The sequence below is a fragment of the Rhineura floridana genome, chromosome 3 (assembly GCF_030035675.1).
Source record: "Rhineura floridana isolate rRhiFlo1 chromosome 3, rRhiFlo1.hap2, whole genome shotgun sequence".
In the NCBI taxonomy this organism is placed as follows: Eukaryota; Metazoa; Chordata; class Lepidosauria; order Squamata; family Rhineuridae; genus Rhineura; species Rhineura floridana.
The window spans coordinates 193,177,818-193,199,692 of NC_084482.1; the positions used below are offsets into that span (position 1 = coordinate 193,177,818).

The window sequence follows — 21,875 nt, forward strand, 5'->3', positions numbered from 1 at the left end:
TCATTCCCAGCGTTGCTCAGAAACCATTCTAAGAAACAAAAAAATCAATGCACTTTTGAAAGGTTCTGTCCGCTATCTTGATTCAAAATGGCATCCAGTTGTAGGCAACCATAGATGAAAACCTGTTCCTTGATCCCTGGAACCATCATGCAAAATTTGGTTACAATACCTTAAGAGGTGCTGGTGATCCCCCAGATTCAGTGGTGGGCCTGCCTTCAATTCTGTGTTGGAGCCCTCTGTGTTTTGTGGAGGAGGTTGGGGTGCCATGAATCCTGAAGGCCCGGGTCCCCTTGCTTGGTTTTATTGTCCATTGACACAGCCTGCTGGTTTGGGGAGCACCAGGTCTTCTTCTGAAGTGGATTGCACTCCAGGGGCAGTTACGACTTAATATGTGTCCAAATTAGTACAGTTTTGATAGTCCACCATCTTGATTCAAAATGGTGTTCAATAGTATCCAAACACAGACCAAATTCTGCTCCTCGATCTTGGGAGCAATCATGGAAAATTTGGTGACAATATCTTAAGTGTCTGAATGGACAGAGATCAGACAGACAAGCAACTTTCCAAAATATACAATAAAGAATTTATATTCTGCCTGTTGTACAGAAACCATATTCAAGACAGCTCACAATTTTAAAAAATGAAACCACAAAACTACTCATAAAAGCAAACTGTAGGCAACCTTAGATGAAAACCTGTCCCTTGATCTGATGTTCCTTTGCAAGCAGGGCTCTGTCAGTACTGACCAGTTCTGATAGAAAGCCCTGCTAGAATCAGCTGCACTTTGTTGGGAACTCCCTAGTGCAGCCAAGGGAGTGAAGGAAGCAGTTTGGATTCAAAGTGCTTCCTCCAGTGCTTTGAATCCAAACCACTTCCTCTAGAGAAAGAAAGAAAAAAATCCGTTCAAAAATGGAGCATTTCCCCTTCTGTCTGAATTAAAGCTGTCTGAATTAAAAGCACTGGTGGGAAGCACTTTGAATTCAAACCACTTCCTCTGCAGAAACTTCACAGGGGCTCCTTGTAGCCACTGATCAATTGGTCGGTGGTTCCAGTGACCAGCTTTGAACTTTGACAGATATCAATCACCTGACATTATTATATTGTTACGAGTGCTCAGCTAACCCCATTTTGGTTCAAGTGGAATCAAGGAGGTGCAAAGCCCTGGAGCATTCTGGACTATAATTCCCACCCCGTATTGTCTTACTGGTTATGCATTCCTGAGGTACTGTGAAAAGGGCAGCACAAGGCCATCCTGTGAGCAACAAAAATGGCCAAGAGAAACTGAAATACAGTAAATCTTATCTTCTTCTTTGGCACACTTCCCTCAAGCCCAGCAGAACTATTCCACTTATTTATTTATTGCATTTATATACTGCCCCACAGCCAAAGCTCTCTGGTGGTTTACAAAAATTAAAAACATTGAACATTAAAACAAATATACAATTTTAAAACCATACAAAGTTAAAAAAAACCATGAGGCACATTACTTCTGCCTAGAGCATTGCAAAACCTCACTTGAGTTTGTCAAAATATAAACCTTGAGCAGTGAAGATGGCAGGCTGGTTGAGGAGGGTTCTTCACCATTTGTCTATATCCAAGGTTGTTGAATCTTTCCAAACTCCCCCCCCCATACTGTTACAGCCACTAGCACCTGTCTCTAAAAGCCAGACAGAGCTTCCACCAAGCTACTGGAGGGCACTTTCTCTCTGCCAAATACTGCCTAAAATAGATTCCCCAAACTGACCCGCAGATGCTCTGCTTAAGAGCATAATGTCTTCACCCAAATAGGTTTTCACTGTGTTGATACCTACTGTGCTTGGTGCTGCAACAAGCGCATCACTGATTCCCCCCTCCCAACTTAGTTCAGCTGCGCTGATTATCTTCTCAGAAAAGGGCATCTGTTCTTTGGCTCTCCAAACCAAAAGATGGACGCCTCCACATTCCAATGGTTCTCTGTCCATGGCAGAGAGTTACTGACAGCCAGGCAGGAGACTCAGGCCAGGCCTGGATAATAGAAGACCCAGCAAAGAGGTCAGGGGTATTTTGGTACTTGCCTGGCAGTTCATTTCCGGAGCTTTTTTATAAAGGTGGCTTTATCTTGATTTTGGATGCCGTACTCTTAGCTTCCTCCGGTCATCTGTCAGCTTCTCTCCACCAAAGGTTAAGAAGTAGGTTTGCCAAACATCCAGCTGACGTGCTGGACGCCCCCTTCCCGCTCCTGCTTCAGCTGCAGGAAGGGCCGGATGGCTTTCTTCAGGTCCAAGATGGAGGCATTCTGCACTACCACCACAGGCATGGGGGCCTCTGCGGCATCTGCCCTGCGCACGTGCACCGTCATCACCTGCCCGTACTCGAGCGCCACCTGCGAGCTGATCTCGGGGGTCACCTGCGTGGGGAAGTCGCAGAGCAGCGGGTCCCTTGCGAGGTGCTCCAGTCTGGCATGCCACAGCGCCAGCACTTCTGCATGCACCGCCTCTGCGCCCCCTCCTCCTCCTCCTCCTCCACGCCCCCCTCGCCTGCCCCTCTCGCCGCTGCCATCCTCTGCAAGCAGCAGCAGCAGCTTGCTGAAAGAAAGCATCAGAAAGTAGCCTGAGTTTTTCAGGGTCAGTAAGAAACATGCACGCACACACACACAAAATCACCTCATACCTAGACCCCTCCTTTTTCAGGTGAATTGGAAGAGAAAAAGTGTCTTTTAAAAAGAGCAGGGTTTGAGATCTGGGGGGTAATGACTCTCTGAGCTCCAACACGGGTAACTACGCTCTCAAAGAACAACGTGGGACTGTGGGCCACAACCAAGAAAGGAGTCTGTGTCTCGGCATAAGCCTTGAGGCAAGATTCCTTCCTGCTTTGGGGGCAGAGCCACTTCACATCACTTCAGCTGTATTCCACTGCCCACTCCTGGGCCTAGGATAGATAATCTCTCCTACCTGTCACTCCTTATAGTAATAGAGTCCTTTGATCTCTTTAGTTTAAAGTCATGAATGGGTTAGGTCGGATATTAATGATGAATGCTGCCACACACCCAGTAGTTTTGTATTGCTATTCTTCTCTTTTCTCTCAATAAAAGAAAGCTTTGCTTTATTTTGGTTTGGACCTGCATTTCTTGGGATGTATATACGCACCATTTAGGCACATTTCAGGGCAAAGTGCTTGTTTTATCCCTACCAAAAGATCTCCCTCCTCTCAAGGAGGTGTGTTTCATGGGACATGTGGGTGGCAGGTTCACACACTCAGGTTCCCAAGGACATGTGTCATAACAATATCAAGTGACTGACAGGCTCATGTGTGACAGCTGGCCTACAATGGGGGGGTGGATTTAGGAATCTGGCCCACTGTTCAGTTCCATTTCCCCATCGTTGCTGAAGTAGAAGGAACTGTGGGCGATCAAGCCAGTCTTTTTGCAAACTTAATGGTCCTAACCACCTCTGCATTACTAAAAAGAGCTGACCAAGAACAGGATTGTTGCCATAGAAGCCACTAGCTTCCAGAAGGAGAGGGTAGGCCATCCCCCCTCACCTCATCCTAAGTGGCAGGCAAACAATAGGCTAGGAGGCAAGGATTTTTTTTACTTGTCTCCTCTGTAGCTGGAAAGACACAGCAACTTGCCTTGCTATCTGTGCTGAAACCAAAACTGATTGGGATATTCCCCCATAATGGGACGCCAAGATCTGTTGGGGTGTTAATGAGCCTTTCCAAAGCTTCCTACTCCTTAGTCTCAGTATTATCCTTGTAGCACTCAACAGGGATGAGGATGGGAACAATGTTTAATTGACTCTGCCTGTCATTGCTTCTGGCTCCACCTACTATTGGACTCCCTTGCCTTCCTCCCTACCAGCCCCAGTGGGCACTAGCCTCCACTGTAGTACAGTCTCCAATGACCTTCATTCCAAGGAAACCAACCCAAAGGTATGTGTGGCACTCCTGAAATCTCTCACCACTTGGGGTTGTGCTTAACAACTGCAACAGTTAAAATGTTACAAAAGAGGCAGTACGTAACACGATGGAATAAAAGTAGTTTAGGAACTACAGCTTGCCCAGTCAAATCTGGCGTTGCGCTCTGCAGCCCTGCATTTTTGCATACAAGTGTACAAAAGGATCTTATGCCTCGTACAGAGCACTCTTACTCTTGCACATATATGAGAATTGTTGCACAGCTGGCGACGACATCGGCTCTGCCTCTGTAGATCTATTGGCTGAACGTCTCCCTCTGCCCCCTTTTACCCACAACAATCTCTTTCAACTGTCTCTTGGTACCAGAGTAAGAGTTCCTGTTAATTATACACTCTTCTCCCACTCTGTATGTACAACTTGATGAGTCATTGCTCGTCAGATAATTGCAGCTTGTTTTCTTTCTCCCCAGGTAACAAGGAAGTGAACAGACATGCTGAGAAGTGTAGAAAAAGAAAGAGGTGAGTCTATGTTGTCTTGGAAGATCCATATGCCTCAGATGGTCGGAAAATCAGATCAAGGGCAGGGATTAATGGTGGAGAAGTCCGAGCAGTCTCTAGGCCCGCTCTGTCTCAAATCCTAGCCTTAAATGGGTGTTTGCTTGTTCAGGACTCTGATAGGCAACTATCTTCATGGGCAGGCCAAATCCCACTTCCTGCCAGCAAATCTCACAAACATCCTCTGCTCTCTTTCCCTCCCCTTTGTAGCAAGTGAAAGTTGGTCTTTGTGTATGTGTAAGGGGAAAAGCAGTAAGAGTAACCCACTTCTCTTATAGAGGAAATTCCTGTTCTCATTCTCCTGAAGTCTTCAGTACAGGCATAGGCAGATTTCAGGCTTGTGTGATCTACTTTTTTACTATTATTATTCCTAAAACCCTGAAGGCCACCAAAGGGAGGCAGGTGCAAAAACGGTGGACCAGGGCAATTGTTTGCTCTTTGACAAGGGTAGGGAACCTGTGGCTCTTTAGATGTTGCTGGACTACAAGTCCCGTCATTCCTGATTGTGTGCCCTGCTGGCTGGGGCTGATGGGAGTTGTAGTCCAGCAACATCTGGAGGGTCACAGATTCCCCACCACTTCTGTATGATGCAACTGCATAGACAAGTGTTTTTAGCATTTCAAATAATAAATAAATAAACACACTCAGGTGGCCAACCTGTGGTCCATGCTTCACACATCACCTGGCTTAGTATGTGAGTGGCAAGGAGGGGAAAGGGGGTGACCGAGAAATAAAAAAGAGGGTTACAGAAAGAGAGAAAAGTTTGGCTTTGTCCCTTCTCACCACTGCTGGTCCCTGAAAGATTATCACCAGGTGAATGCAGCTCTCAACAGGAAAAAAGTTCTAAACCTCTGCTCTAACTTTGGAGGTACCTGCTTCTCAAAACCAATGCTAGGCTCTGAAAGGGCAAATTCTGCCTCCACTGTCGGAGGCAGTATGTCTCTGAATACCAGTTGCTGGGAATCACAAGTGGGTATAGTGCTGTTGCACTCAGGTCCTGATTGCAGGCTCCCCAGAGGCATCTATCGGTTGTGAAAACAGGATGTTGGACTAGATAGGGCTTTAGCCTGATCCAGTAAGACTTCACTTATTTATTGTGAAATGCCCTGCTCTGTATATTCTGTAACGTCTTTTGGGATGCTTCCCTTTCAGCTCCTGCAATAACCACCAACCTTCCCCCTTGGTTCTTGTGCCTCCTTATCCTTTCCTTGGTTGGATCCACCCCTGCCACTAAAGATGACTCAGTGGTGGTGACCAGCAGTGGCCTGATCCGAGGAAAGTGTCTCCCAGCTGGTTCTAGCACAGTCATGGCCTTTTTGGGTATCCCCTATGCAGAACCCCCTCTAGGGAAATTACGCTTCCAGAAGCCCATTCCTCATCATCCATGGAGCCATGTCTTGGAGGCCACCAGCTTTGGTAATTCCTGCCCCCAGATAATTCTTTCCAGCTACCCTGATGCTGAAACATGGACTGCCAACACTCCTCGTTCTGAGGACTGTCTCTTCCTCAACATCTGGATGCCCCATCCTCAGCCCTCCAATCCAGCCGCTGTCCTTGTCTGGATCCACGGTGGGGGCTTTTGTGTTGGCACTACTTCCCTGATTCCATACAATGGGGCATTCTTGACTGCTGCCGAGAATGTCATTGTGATCTCCATGAATTATCGTCTGGGAGCTCTAGGATTCCTTTCATTGCCACCAGCTGTCCCAGGAAACATGGGTTTGTTAGACCAACAGTTGGCATTATCTTGGGTGAAGGAAAACGCAGCTGCCTTCGGGGGAGACCCTACTCGGATAACCATTTTCGGCCAGAGTGCTGGAGGAGGAGCTGTAGGCCTCCACCTACTCTCGCCAGGGAGCCAGCCTCTTTTTGATCGTGCTGTGCTGCAGAGTGGAACTTCTGTCGCAGTCTGGGCTTGGGTGAATCCTGAGGAGGCCAGGAGAAGAGCCCTCACTCTGGCTGAACTGATGGGCTGTGCTGAAGATGAGGACCCCGCTGTGGTGAGTTGCTTGCAGGGAAAGGAGGCGGAAGAGTTTCAAAAGCACGAGCTCTCTGTTGTGGAGCCCAGGGTACTTCTGAATCTTCCCTTCATACCGACCACAGATGGAGATTTCCTCACCGATGAGCCACGGAAGCTTCTAGAATCCAGGCACTTCCAGGCTAAACCTATCATAATCGGTGCCACTTCTGATGAAGGATCTGTCTTGGTCTTATACGGAGGTCCTTCCTTACACACATTCAACGACAGCCTTTTGACCTGGGAGCAGCTGTTGGAGGGGTTGAGGATGAGCGTCCACAATGCGACGAAGGACCTCGTCCAAGCTGTAGCTATGAGGTACAGTCAAGTGGAACCTGAAGGCCCAGCGAGGTACCGTTCAGCCATGTCGCAAGCTTGTGGCGATTACTTTTTTGTATGCCCAGTGACTGAAGTTGCCACAGTGATGGCAGAGGCTGGGAGCCCCGTATACGCTTATACTTTCACGCACCGCAGCATTGGCTCCGTTTGGCCTGAATGGATGGGATCTGCCCATGGATATGAGGTCCCGTATCTTTTTGGAACATTGACACAAATGAAGGGAACCAATGAAACTCACACGGAGGCAGAGTTAGCGCTCATCCCTCGTGTAATGCGGTACTGGGCAGAGTTTGCCAGAACTGGGTAAGAAAGCTGTTTGTTTTTTCCCCTTCTGTCACCCTATATAGGACACTCACCCAGAGACCACAAAGACAGTCACTTCCCTATTAGCAGAATGACTTAGCAAAACAAAAAAATCCTAGCATGAAACTTGGTATATACAAAGAGTACCCTACCAAACTCAAACTAAGATTGGGAGGCATTTCTAATATTCTCAGTGATCTACATTTTAGGCAGTTTTGTCACTTGCTGGGTGTGCTAATTATAATTATAAATAATCTCAGGCTGTCTGGGCCGACCTGCATTGTCTGTATATCAAGGTGGCCATTGTCGGGGACAGACACTTTCACAACCCACCCTCTTTCCCTTGCAGGTTGAGACTGGTGGTCATCAATAGATAACTATTATGAACCGTATTGAATAAGACCTTCAGAACCTGCTATGAACTAATGCATTGTGGTTGTAAGAAGGGTTGCATCCACTGCTTGCACAAGTGCAGAGTTGCACAATTAACATGCATTGTGTCATGTCTTTGTGGGGGACAGTGAGCAGTGTGAGATCAGAGAGTGTTTTGAAACTTTGGCTGCACACATATCATACATTTCAAGCACATTACCCCCTCCCCCAAAAAGAATCCTGGGGACTGCAGTTTATTAAGGATGTTGGGAACTGTAGCTCTGCGAGGGGTGAGCTACAGTTCCCAAGATTCTTGAGGGGGTTGTTCATGAACAAATAGAATTTAAATTAGTTTTATATGGGAATTAATTTATTACTATTTATTAGTAGACATGAAACATCTGCACCAGAATAAATAAAATAATCAGTAGTTCTGGCAGAATTTTAGGGTACACAACTAATTGGTCAAAATCTGAATTAATTCCAGTGTGCAACTATAGATTACCTGCTTTGTATACTAACTGGCAATTTTGTTGGTGCCCAGAGGTCTTAATATTTTATTTATGTATTTATTATTTAATTTGTATCCCGCCCTTCCTCTCAGCAGGAGCCCAGGGCAGCAAACAAAGCGCTAAAAACACTTTAAAACATCATAAAAACAGATCTTAAAATACACTAAAACAAAACAATGTTAAAAACATTTTAAAAAAACAACTTTAAAAAAGGGTTAAAAACATTATTAAAAAACATATTGAGCAATTCTATCAGACACAGACTGGGATAGGTCTTAACCAAAAAGGCTTGTTGAAAGAGGGAAGTCTTCAAAAGGCGCCGAAAAGATAGCAAAGATGATGCCTGCCTAATATCCAAAGGGAGGGAATTCCACAGGGTAGCTGCCACCACACTAAAGGTCCGTTTCCTATATTGTGCAGAACAAACCTCCTGATAACATGGTATCTGCAGGAGGCCCTCACCTGCAGAGCGCAGTCATCAACTGGGTATATAAGGGGTAAGACGGTATTTCAGGTATCCTGGTCCCAAGCTTCAAGGGCAGCCCCACATTGAGCGCATTACAGTAATCCAGTCTGGAGGTTACCAGTGTGTGGACAACAGTGGTCAGGCTAGGTATTAGGTATATGCTTAGGTATTTGGGCTCCAAGAGATACTTCTCAAATAATTAAACTGAATTTGAATAAGTTGATAAAGGAGGTTACCAATGATTTGGATAGATGGACATTACTTAAATTTAGTATTTGGGGTAAGGTTAATACATTTAAGATTAATATTCTGCCATGGATAATATATATATTTTATGTTATTTCATTACTTATTCCCCAAATATATATTCAAAAGAGTAATCAGAAACTCAGGAAGATTATTTGGGATAATTCTCCACCTCATTTGTACTTAAGAGAATGCAGCTGCCCATGTTGGAAGGTGGTTTTAACTTTCCAGATTTTAGCTTGTATCATAAGGCATATTTGTTAGCATGTGCAAATCATTGGCAAGTTTCTTCTTCTACGAATATCCTGGCCAGGCCTGGAGCCAGCGGGTAGCCAGTTTGGGTCCTGGCTGAGGGCTCCTGCAGCCCAGAGGGGCTCCTGAGGGCCTCCTCCTTGGGGGGGGGGAGAAACTCCTGCTTGGTGATCTGTAGCAGTGGCAGCTTGCGGGACTCAGCAACCCAACACTGCTGTGGATTACAAAGCGGGAATTTGCAGGCACCCCCAGGCACCTCCCCCCCATGCAGGTGATGTGGGGCTTAAATAAGACCACCTGCCTCAGCTACCTGTTGCATCAATGTGCACACCCTAAGGGGGACCCCCACTGTCATATTGGGTGATGGTAGGCATGCATGCATAGCACATGGGAGGTGTATGCTGACATGACAGGTAGGTGGGGCAGGCAGGCTTATTTAAGGCCTGCACCATCTGTATTAGGCAGGGGTATTTGGCCATATGGTGCTGCGCGCCTGAAGCAGGGAGTGTCAAAGGGCCTAGTCATGTCTGGTGCTGGCCTTGACCCCAGCTTGGGTAATTTTAGAGATGACTTATTTAACACCCCTCTTTAGATGGCTATGTGTTGGGGTCTATAAAACGAAAGGGCTGATACCACCTTCAATTTTAGCAACTTTAGAATTATTTTATCCTTACCGAATACTAAACCCATAACAGTTCATTATAAATATTTAAAGGATCTTTGTAAAGTAGATTTCAGGGACTCAAAGGGGTGTGGAATAGTGAAATAGAATGTATTATATAGGCTAAACAATGGGAAATTGCTTTAAAATCTGTACAGAATGTTTCCTTAGACCTGAAACTGAGATTGATTCAGCATTCAGCAAGGACCTCCCTTGTAGACTGGGGGAATGCTGTGGACATAATATATCTCGACTTCAGCAAAGCTTTTGACAGAGTGCCCCATGATATTCTGATTAGCAAGTAAATGTGGGCTGGATGGAACAATTATCAGGTGGATCCACAGTTGGCTCCAGAATCGTATTCAAAGAGTGCTTATCAATGGTTCCTTCTTAAACTGGGCGAAAGTAACAAGTGGAGTACTACAGGACTTTGATCCTGGGCCCAGTGCTCTTCAACATTTTTATTAATGACTTGGATGAGGAGGAGCATGCTTATCAAATTTGCAGATGATATAAAATTGGGGGGCACAGCTAATACCGTGGAAGACAGAAAGAAAATTCAAAGGGACCTTGATATGCTGGAGCATTGGGCTGAAAACAACAGAATGAAATTCAACAGGGATAAGATACACTTAGGAAAAAGAAACCAAATATACAGCTATAAGATGGGGGATACTTGGCTCAGCAATACGACAAGTGAGAAAGATCTTGGAATTGTTGTTGATCACAAGCTGAATATGAGCCGACAGTGCAATGTGGCTGCAAAAAAGGGAAATGCTATATTAGGCTGCATTGACAGAATATAGTTTCCAAATCGCGTGAAGTATTAGTTCCTCTCTATTCAGCACTGGTTAGGCCTCATCTTGAATACTGCATCCAGTTTTGGTCTCCGCACTTAAAGAAGGATGCAGACAAACTGGAACAGGTTCAGAGGAGGGCAACAAGGATGATCAGGGAACTGGAAACAAAGTCCTATGAGGAGAGACTGAAAGAACTGGGCATGTTTAACCCGGAGAAGAGAAAACTGAGGGGAGATATGATAGCACTCTTCAAGTACATGAAAGGTTGTCACACAGAGGAGGGCTGGGATCTCTTCTCGATCGACCCAGAGTGCAGGACACGGAATAATGGGCTGAAGTTGCAGGAAGCCAGATTTCAACTGGACATCAGGAAAAACTTCCTAACTGTTAGAGCCATATGACAATGGAGTCAATTACCTAGAGAGGTAGTGGGCTCTCCGACACTGGAGGCATTCAAGAGGGAGCTGGACAGCCATCTGTCCGAATGCTTTGATTTGGATTCCTGCATTGAGCAGGGAGTTGGACTTGATGGCCTTATAGGCCCCTTCCAACTCTACTGTTCTACGATTCTATGATACATTAATATTTTGAGTATATTGGACTCCACAACATTTGTATAGGAAAGCACTGTCCAATACAGATAAATGTTGAAGGTGTAATCCTGAGAATGCCTTGTTGAGCCATATATGAGCTTGGCCAGTGATATATTCTTTCTAGTCTGAAGTTGGTACCTGTATTAATTTGTACTTGTGAAATCCTTGATATTTTCAGATATTCATGCATTTTTAAATTATATTCTTGTAGCATGGGGTTAACAGCAGGACAACAAAAGTGGATTTTGCGAGCCCTTATGGCTGATAAGAGACTTATACTTCAGGTCTGGACGGATAAATATCCACCATTAGTTATGAAATGGACTGAGAACCTCACTGCCCTGGCTACATTTGAACATATTTCATATAGACATCAATTTCAAGTGGATACCTGTTTGGAGATCTGGAGGGCTTAAATTAATTTGTGTGCTTAACTCAAGATGCATGTACTGATGTTTTTTGTGTCCGTAATGTAAGCTGATGGTGGTTTATTGTTGTTGTTATTGGTATTATTCATACATTATTTCTTTTTCTGTATTTTATTTTTATACTTCTAATACATTTATTTAAAGATATAAATAAAATTCTTTTTTATTTCACAATTTTTTTTTTCTTTTTAAAAAATATTAATAATAAAGGATTGGGGGAATTTGCTTTAAATGTATGGCATGTACATAGCCTTTGTCTCACTCCTTGAACAATTATTTCTTTGCTTTCCATGCAGCAACCCCACGGCCTCAGTTGTTGACAAAATAAAATGGTCCCTCTACAGCCCTGCAGAGCAGAACTTTTTCCGTATCAGCACAGAGTCACCCTATGTCATGGAGCCATCACCTGCTCGGCACTGTGATTTCTGGAAAATGCTTTTATCAGAGACATCAAAGCCAAGTGAGTTGAAGCCATGGAAAGGGGAAACAGAACTAAAGCCTTCCCTATAACAGACATTTTCCCGTTTAGTCATGATTTTTAAAAAATTAAAGCACAATGATTTGAATTTTACATAGACACATTTCTCACACACATATACAATGACTTGCATAAGTATTAACTCCCACACGGTAGAGCCGCCTTTCGCTGCAATAACAGCTTTAAGTCTTTTGGGGTAGGTAAGTACCAGCTTTGCACATAGTGATGGAGCGATTTTGGCCCATTCTTCTTGGCAGATTCGCTCCAGTTCATTCAGGTTGGTTGGATGTCGCTTGTGGACCTCAATTTTCAAAGAGCTCCACAAATTCTTAATGGGATTGAGATCAGGACATTCACCTTTTTGTTCTTGAGCCACTCCAATGTTGCTTTGGCCTTGTGCTTGGGATCATTGTCCTGCTGAAAAGTGAATTTCCTCCCAAGCCTCAGTTTTTAGTGGACTGAAGCAGTTTCTCTTGCAGTATTTCCCTGTATTTTGCTCCATCTAGTCTTCCTTCGATTTTAACAAGATGCCCAGTGTCTGCTGATGAGAGGCATCCCCGTAGCATGATGCTGCCACCAGCATACTTCACTGTAGAGATGGTGTGTTGAGGCATGGGCAATGTTAGGTTTGCGCCACACGTAGTTCTTTGAGTTTTGGCCAAAAAGCTCTATTTTGGTCTCATCTGACCACAAAACCTTTTCCCACATCGCAGCTGGGCCACTCTCATCTTTCTGGCAAACTCCAGACGTGCTTTCAGATGGCACTTTTTGAGTAACGGCTTCTTTCTTGCCACCCTCCCATATAGGCCAGTGTTATGCAGAGCTCTTGATATGGTTGACTGGTGCACTATTACACCACTCCCAGCCACTGAACTCTGTAGTTCCTTCAAAGTGGCTTCTCTCACAAGTCTTTCTTGTTCAAGCACTGAGGTTTGAGGGATGGCCTTTTCTTGGCAGCTTGGTGTGATGCAGCTTCCACTTCCTGATTATTGATCCAACTGTGCTCACTGGGATATCCAAAACCTTGGATATTATTTTGTACCCTTTTCCTAATCTATGCATTTATATTACATTATCTCTAGCTTCTGTAGAATGCTCTTCGGTCTTTATTTTCCTTCAGATCCACAGCCTGACCAATGATCCTTCAACAGTGGGCTTTTTATCCTGTCAGTGTAACAGCAACTTTAATGGTTCACAGGTGGAGGCCAATGTTAGGTCATTGTGTCCTGGATAGGGCAATTTCATTCATCTATGTAAACTGGGACCTTTCACTGGTTGAATACGTATGCAAGCAACGTGTTTCAGTTTTTTATGTTTCTTACAAATATTTCCCAACATAAAACCAATGTCACTTTACAATACAGTAGGGCCCCACTCATACAGCAGGTTACGTTCCGGACCCCCGCTGTAAAGCGAAAACTGCTGTAAAGCGGATCCCATTGACTTACATTGACCAAAATGGAGCCCGGCGGCAAAAAAACGCCGTAAAAGCGGAACCAGCGCTGTAAAGCGGGGCCTTTCTACAATTCACAACCGCTGTATTAGCGGAACGCTGTAAAGCAAAGTGCTGTAAAGCAGGGCCCTACTGTAATTGATTTTGAGTTTGTGTTTCAAAATAAAATACAGAATGAAATTACAGTGTACCATTTGTAATTCAGTAATATCAGAGCATTGGTCAGGGGGTCTGATTACTTTTGTAAGGCACTGTATACACACATACACAAGCACCTGAGGACAGGTAATTTATGCCAGCTACAAGTTGGGCATTTAGTGTTGTCAGTCCTATGCTGTGACATACTCTTCCAGCAGAGATTCAGCAAGCATCCTTGCTTTTGACTTTCAGGCGTCTTTTGAAGTTCTTTTTATGCAGGCAGGCCTTCACAGCTGTTTAATTTTTAGCCAGCCATTTTTGTGATTATTGGGTTGTATTCAGTGAAGTGCTGAGTCAGGGTCCCGTTATTGCAAGGATTATTGCTAGCTCAACAGGACTCCCCCTCCTCACCCAGATCTGTTCTAGGGGTTCCCCCAACCCTCTGGAACAGATTTGGGAGGGTGTGAAGTGCACACGTGGGGAGGACAGGGGGGAAGTCCTATTGTGCTAGCAGTAATCCTTATGCTAATAGGACAAGTTAGTTCAATACCACCCATTTTGTATTATTTTTATGCATCCTGTGTTTTATTGTATTTGTATATATTGTTGTACACCGCCTTGACATTCCATTTTTGGAATGCCAAATTGCACTCCAGTGCAACTGAATGTTGGAAGATTCAAGACTGGCCAAAGAAAGTACATCTCACAGCACATAGTTAAAATATGGAATTTGTTCCCGCAAGCGGTAGTGATGGCCACCAACTTGGATGGTTTGAAAGGAGGTTAGACAAATTCATGGAGGATAAAGCTATCAATGACTACTACCCACAATGGCTGTGCTCTGCCTCCACTGTTGGAAGATGCCTCTGAATATCAGTTCCTAGGAATCACAAGTGGAGGGAGTTGCACCACTCAGGTCCTGCTTGTAGGCTTCCTGTAAGCATCTGGCTGACCACTGAGAACAGGATGGACATCTCCTGGACACAGGAACCACTCACCAATTAACACTTGTGTCTTGCTGGGACTCAAGCTCAGTTTATTGCACCTCATCCAGCCTACTCTTGAGAGGGTGGGCCATGGCAGAGCATCTGCCTTGCATGCTGAAGGTCCCAGGGTCAGTCTCTGGCGTTTTCAGGGAGGGCTGGAGAATTCCTGGAAAGCTACTGCCAGTAAATGTACACAATGCTGAGCTAGATAGACCAGTGGCCTGACTCAGTAAAAGATAGCTTCCTATGCTCCGCCACTGCATCAAGGCACTACATTATATTAGTGCTACATTCTCCCAGCTTATGCTATACTTAGATTCTCATCTTGGCCACATAGAGGTAACTGGTGAAAAACACATCCATGACAGTTGTCTTGAACTAAGTATAGCAATGACTCTAGTCATCTTGGAGAAGTAGTGTCTGAGGGGTGTTAGTTTTCTGAGAATGCCTCGTGAAGGACATATCTTTAAAAAGCTAGAGTGCAGAGACCATACATTTTACTATGTGGCACCTTTTCTGTTTCTTCCTGGATATGGATAACTTCAGCAGAGAACGTCTAGCAAGCAACGTTCTCAGTTTTTGTTTACCACATAACAACAGGTCTCATTTTGGTTATCTTGTTCTTGATAGTAAGTGTATATCTGAAAGACCACCTCTTTACCTGCAAACCTTCTCAGGCATTAAGATAAACAGAGGGGGTCCTGTTGATAGTTCTACCACACACAGAAGTTCAGGGGGGCAGCCTAGGAGAGGGCATTCTCTGTAATAGTCCCCAAGTTGTGAAATTCCCCCTCTGGCCTCCACAGAGCTACATCTGGCACCTTCATTATGTAGTTTCCATCATATATTGGCCTTTGACACCTGAAAGAGATATATTTTGGGAACTATTCAACTCTTGTGACTGTAATTTGTTTTAAACTGGCTTTAATATTGTATTTTTAAATTGTTGTAACCTGCCCTGGAACATTATGGTGACGGTGGGTAAGAAACTGAAATAATAAAAATAAAAGTAATAATCAATAATTATTTCCTTTTTTTCTCATAGACAAATCCCAAGAAGATTCTGTCCTATCCAGACAGAAGGATGATAGTAAGGAGGAACTGTGAATTAAGAGGAAGGTGTATTTCAGGGGTAGGCAGAAGTATGGCTGGTGAGAGGAGGATCATGGGGATTGGGAGGAAGCGGCCCACACTTCTATGTAGAATACTATTTTGTTCAGCCAGAATTAAGAATTTTAAAGATGCATTTGATAAGATTTCAGTGGGAAGTAATTTAATCATTTGCATGGAAATAAATGGTGCTTTAAAATGGTTAATTTTGATTGCATTATATTCTATATTTATTTCAGATTATGCTGTCATACTGTCCTGTTTGATTCCAGGGAGCCTACAGTAATTTTCCACTAATGGACTCTAAAACCACTACTTTTTCTCAGAAACATACTCCTGTACACACATGCAACCCAAATAATTTAACCTACCAACTTTCCAAACGCAGTGTGGTATAGTGGTTAGAAGGTTGGACTGGGACCTGGGAGACTAGGATTCACATCTCAGTTTGGCCATGAAGCACACTGGATGACCTTAGACCAGCCGCTGTCTCTCAGCCTAACCTACCTCACAGGGTTGTTATGAGGATAAAATTAGGAGGGGGAGAACCATGTTTGTACACCAGTTCCTTGGAGAAAAAGTGGGATATAAATAACTAGAAAACAAAAGAGAATTATTAGAAATGCTGTTCCACCTCCTCCTTCTGCTACTATGCCTCTTCCTAAAGGCTGTATACTCCCCAGTTTTAGTGTACACCCCTTATTTTAAATTTCAAAACAGAAGCAGCAAACACAAGTAGTAAGGCAGAGCTGGAGAACCTGTGGCCCTCCAGATGTTGTTGGACTATAGCCCCTAATGTCCCTGACTGTTCGCCATGCTGGCTGGGGGTGATGGGAGTTGGAGTCCCAACAACATCTGCAGAGCCAACTGGTTTCCCGCCACTGTAGTAAGCCTTGCTTGAGGCAAAAGCCTATCAAAATTAAAATTAACACCTCCTATGCCCTCCAGCCTCTTATGAAAAATGGGTTATTGTAGCACTAGCACCTGGTCTCCCCTTGGGGAGGAAGGGCGGGTTATAAATGTGAAACGATAATGATAAATAATGAGACAGCAGGAGTGCAGTGCAAAGAGGAACTTCTTTCCTCTCTGTTTCAAATCATGTGGAGAAATCTTGAAATATTTGTTTGAAAATATTTATGCCCTCTCAATCACAAGGGGGCCAACAATGTTGAAAATATGAAACCACTGATGTAAAACACACCATTTAAACCAGGGTTAGGGGACTTGTAGCCCTCCAGATGTTGCTAGACTACAACTCCTATCATCCCTGACATTTGTCCATTCTATTCAATAGTTACTATTGTCCACTATTGTCCATTCTATTCAATAGTCATCATCTCTGCCCACTGGCCACGCTGGCTGAGGCTCATGGGAGTTGAAGTCCAACAACATCTTCAGGGCCACAGGTTCCCAGCTGCTGGTTTAGGGGTTTGTTTGTTTCTTTAGATCAAAACCAGCACACCCTCAGATATGCAATAGCCTGCACTTGTGGTTTTTGGGGAGGTCTTCCATAATACCCTTTCACAACCATGCCAAGCAGGGCTCCCCCTTATAAGAAGAGCACCAAGTGTTTTGTGTCCCTCAGAGATTCCCAGTAGCCGTCTGGAAACAAATGCAGGAAAATCTACAGTGTGGAATTATCAAGAGTCATTTTCCTAGACAGGACCTGCTACTCTTTTATAAAGACCTGCCTGAAAGCCGAAGTTCATTCTCAAAGAGTTGTATCTCTTCCAGATGAGTAAGAAGTATAACAGTCATTGATACCTCTATTTTGAAACAGCTTTCCCAGCTTTCTGTTGCTGCCTCTATGTTATAGCGACAAAATGACATTGACATAAAACTGGAATTTTGCATGGAGATTGGTGTAAAAAGTTCAGCTGTAGTGGTGATATTAGTGTGTTCGACATTAGTGTGTTGGACAAGGACCAGGGCTCAGACCCCCCACTCAGCCATGAAAGTTATTGAATGACCTTGGGCCAGTCACTCAGTTTCTCAGCCTAACCTACATCAAAGGGTCGTTGTGAGGATAAGATGTGGAGGTGAAAATCATGACTGCCACCCTGAGCTCTTTGGAGGAAGGGCAGGACATAAACAAAATGAATAAAATAAATATTGGCAATCATGTCTGTGTTGTTATTAAGTGCACGTTGGTATTCTCCCACCTGCCTCCATCTGATTGGATCTTGAACAGCTTGATAGAATTGGAAAGAGCCAAAAGGCTGTCTTCCTCTTTAAGACAGAACCATCCATCCACCAGACCCTTCCACCAATCAACCAGTATAACTCAGTTAATTGTGTGGGCAAAACATTCCATGCATTCCTTTCCTGCTTCCTCTCTACTGTACTATTAAAATAGTTTGTGCCTCACAGCACATAGTTAAGCTATGGAATTCGCTCCCACAAGAGGCAGTGATGGCCACCAACTAAGATGGATTTAAAAGAGGATTGGACACATTCATAGAGGAAAAGGCTATCGAAGGGTACTAGCCATGATGACTATGCTCTGCCTTCATAGGCGGAAGCAGCATGCTTTCAAATACGGGTCAGAGGAGACATGATAGAAGTGTATAAAATTATGCATGGCATTGAGAAAGTGGATAGAGAAAAGTTCTTCTCCCTCTCTCATAATACTAGAACTCGTGGACATACAAAGAAGCTGAATGTTGGAAGATTCAGGACAGACAAAAGGAAGTACTTCTTTACTCAGCGCATAGTTAAACTATGGAATTTGCTCCCACAAGATGCAGTAATGGCCACCAGCTTGGATGGCTTTAAAAGAAGATTAGACAAATTCATGGAGGACAGGGCTATCAATGGCTACTAGCCGTGATGGCTGTGCTGTGCCACCCTAGTCAGAGGCAGCATGCTTCTGAAAACCAGTTGCCGGAAGCCTCAGGAGGGGAGAGTGTTCTTGCACTCGGGTCCTGCTTGCGGGCTTTCCCCAGGCACCTGGTTGGCCACTGTGAGAACAGGATGCTGGACTAGATGGGCCACTGGCCTGATCCAGCAGGCTCTTCTTATGTTCTTATGTTCTTAATTGATGGAAACTGCAGGAGGGGAGAGTGCTCTTTGCACTCAGGTTGACCTTGGGCAACTGGTTGGCCACTGAGAACAGGATGCTGGACTAGATGCCCCCCCTTTGGCCTGATCCAGCAGGCTCTTATGTGATGTTCTTACCCACAGGTATCAATGTACTACAAATTATATTGTTTTAGATCAAGAAATGGCCATAATACAACATAAGATGTTTTGGTTTAATCTGGGTAAGCAACAGGTATTTCTTAAAGTTTTCTAGTTGTTCTGGCATTGTGCCTCTGTGCATTTGACCCCTTGTCTGCCCCTCCCCCCATCATTAGCTAGTGGGGAGTAGGAAGACAACACAATGGCTTGACATGAGCTCATGGGTCCCTGCATTTATGGCTACCAGAGCAATTATAAGTATATGCAGGGACCTGTGTGTGGCATTCAGTGGACCAGGAGACTTTGCTCTAAAAAAGAAAGAGATTTCATATCAGGGATGGGGAAACTATGGCTCATCAAATGTTGCTGAACTCCCAATTCCCATAAGCCCCTGACTATTATGCTTCCGAATACTGGTTGCTGGAAACCGCAAGGGGGAGAGTGCTCTTGTACTCAGGTCCTGTTGCAGGCTTGCTATGGACATCTGTTTGGCCACTGTGAAAACAGGATGCTGGATTAGATGGGCCACTGGCCTAATCCAGCAGGCTCTTCTTATGTTCATATGGTGGCTAGGCCTGATGGGAGCTGAAGCCCAACAACATTTGGAGGGCCACAGGTTCCCCATCCCTTCTTTTATATTATTACATTATTAGCTACTTGAGGTGGGAAGGATATTGGATTACATTACATGCAGACAGTACAAACATGTTTTTAGTAAAAGAGGCAGGAGGTGGTCAATCAGTGATATCGCCTCACCCTCCATCAGAGTGATGGGGTGGTATGGCAGAGGCAACATTACTTCGGGTATCCATATTTATCCCACTATTGTCTCTTGAATTTTTGCCATGTTCCCCCCCCCCCAAAAAAAAACAGTGGGACAAAAGAAACTGATGTGTAAACTACCTGATACCACAGCAAACCCTCTTAAAAATAATTGTCCCTAGCAATATGCTGTATGTGAAGGAATCCAGAGAAACTAGTAATATTGGCTATACACTAGGTGGCACCATAATGCCAAGAGTCATGTTTGGTGTATGGTGAACCTCCAATGAGAAATCTGACCATGCAGTTTCTTGAGAGCCTGCAGCATCAGACTGGTCTGTAGATCCCCTGTGGACTTGTTACATTACAGAAATCAGTTGTTCTCATCATTAAGAATAACGAAGAGTCTTGCTGACCCTTAAAGACTAACAGATTTAAGCTGGCATAAACTGCTGTGGGCTAGAGGAGCCCACTTTATCAGGTGCACAATGTGTTACCTTCAGCATACAGTTGCACACATTCACAACACTGGGGCCAAAAGGCAGCGTTAGGTCGTCTGTGGAATGTCATGTGACACCGAACATAGGCACAAGCTGTCTCCATACATGTACAAGTGTTGTGTGTTAAAGAGTGTACAGTACTCTTGTTGATTCGTGCAGTTCAATTATTGTGTGCATAGAATATTCGCTTGTTGAACTTTACATGTGAACAACTATGATTGTGAAGCTTAGCTATTTGTGTACACAGATTGTACATTCGTTGAATGTAACATGTGAACACCCTTAAGAAAAGCAAGCAATTCACAACATCAGTAGTTGGTGATATCTGTCTTGTATCTAGGCAGTGCTTATTTAGCGCCTGTAGTGTTGGCCTTGTTACATACTGAATAACAGCCATAACAAATGTTCCTTAGAAACATTTAAGCATTATCTGGAATGGCTCAGCTGAAGCTGGTGCTAGCAGTTGGGAGAAGAGGCCAGGGCATCACTGTGGACTCCAGGTGAGCTCTCCTACCTAGCATCAGCTATAGAGCAGGAAGGGTGATTGCTGAACAGCTGCCAAAGTATTTCCATACCACTTCCCTATGGATATTAAAGAGGGGGAATAAACCCAGCTGCAAATATTTAGAATGTCCCCATTAATTATGATCAAGGCAGTCCATACAACACACATCTTGGCTATGCCCAGAACTTCAAACAAAATATCTAATCACACCATAAAATCAGCTGTCTCCAAACCCCAGAGAATCCCTACAATCAGCATGGATGAAAAATGACCTGGTTCTTGCTGCTAATAACTGAAAGAAAGAAAAACACATATCTGAAACAAATCCTGAAACTGATACGGGAAAGATTTTTTTTAAAAAACCCTCATATCTAACATCGATGTCTGACATGTACAAATATTTTTGTATATCTCAGAATCAAGATGCTTTCTGTGGCCACATTTGTAAGTAGAAGTAAGTCAAGAACCTTAACTTAATAAATCATATTGTACTCAATCACTCCCACTTTGTGCCTCTTCTGGCATGAACAGATAAACAAACCAGGAAAGGTTTATCTTAGTATTTCGTCGGAACCCAGGATCATGGTTTGTTTTGCCCTAACAAGGCAGCATCGCTACCCAGCCGGAACCCATTGGTTGCTGCTGGCTTACATTCGTTGGGTCAGAAAAAAATATGATGCTGGGTTTGTAATGCTAAGCTATCCTTCCCTGGTTTGTTTACAGACTCCCCACAGCAGCAAAGCGAAGCACAAGTTAACAGGCTGCAGGTACCAGGACATCACAGCTCATGCACAGTGTGATTTATTAAGGCAAGGCTCTTGTCTTATCGTCACATGCAAATGCAGCCTATGAGTCCAGCTGGAGAGTATTTTAATTATATTTCTAGTACCTCATTTTCAGGCCACACTTACAGTTCAACACAACATGAATATGTATTCATTACTGTTCTGTACTCATCTGGACAGAGGAATATTTCTTCCTGCTCCCAAACGATTCACACTAGGGCTTCTAAATTCGGTCTGCTTTCTAGAATGCCTTGGTCAACCATAAAGAGAAGGGTTATGTCTTCTCTAGAAAACAGAGCAAAGAAGTTGGAATGCTGTATTTATATATTTGTCACAACTACATCTTGTCTTCCTGTTGTACAACTCCGGGCATAAGGTTCCTAAGTGGTCTCCCCATGGGCCAGACACAGATATACTTAGCTTTGCAAAGTTGCTGTGGCCTTCATACTATGCTCTGGGTCTGTGAGGCCTGGCATTGATACCCAGCATGGCAGCGAAAAAATGGTGGGATCACACACGACTTTTAAGGGACAGGCAATGA

General features: G+C 44.2%; 2 protein-coding genes across 3 annotated transcripts; one reads left to right on the plus strand and one right to left on the minus strand.

Moving 5' to 3' along the window:
• Positions 1-2,062: 2,062 nt before the first annotated feature.
• On the minus strand, positions 2,063-2,538 carry SNRNP25 (small nuclear ribonucleoprotein U11/U12 subunit 25). The gene is given in 4 exon segments (XM_061613450.1): positions 2,063-2,120; positions 2,122-2,185; positions 2,188-2,476; positions 2,479-2,538. Coding segments are annotated over 4 exon segments (471 nt in total).
• Positions 2,539-3,822: 1,284 nt separating this feature from the next.
• Positions 3,823-15,812, plus strand: LOC133380918 (acetylcholinesterase-like). Of its 2 annotated transcripts, none has more exons than XM_061619140.1 (5): positions 3,823-3,909; positions 4,364-4,412; positions 5,601-7,107; positions 11,734-11,897; positions 15,538-15,812. In XM_061619140.1, the coding sequence occupies exons 2-5, from the start codon at positions 4,385-4,387 to the stop codon at positions 15,597-15,599; spliced, it is 1,761 nt and encodes a 586-aa protein (XP_061475124.1). In that variant the 5' UTR covers positions 3,823-3,909; positions 4,364-4,384; the 3' UTR covers positions 15,600-15,812. The 2 variants fall into 2 exon arrangements, with proteins under 2 accessions (XP_061475124.1, XP_061475123.1); XM_061619139.1 differs by lacking the exon at positions 3,823-3,909 and adding an exon at positions 4,038-4,261.
• Positions 15,813-21,875: the final 6,063 nt, after the last annotated feature.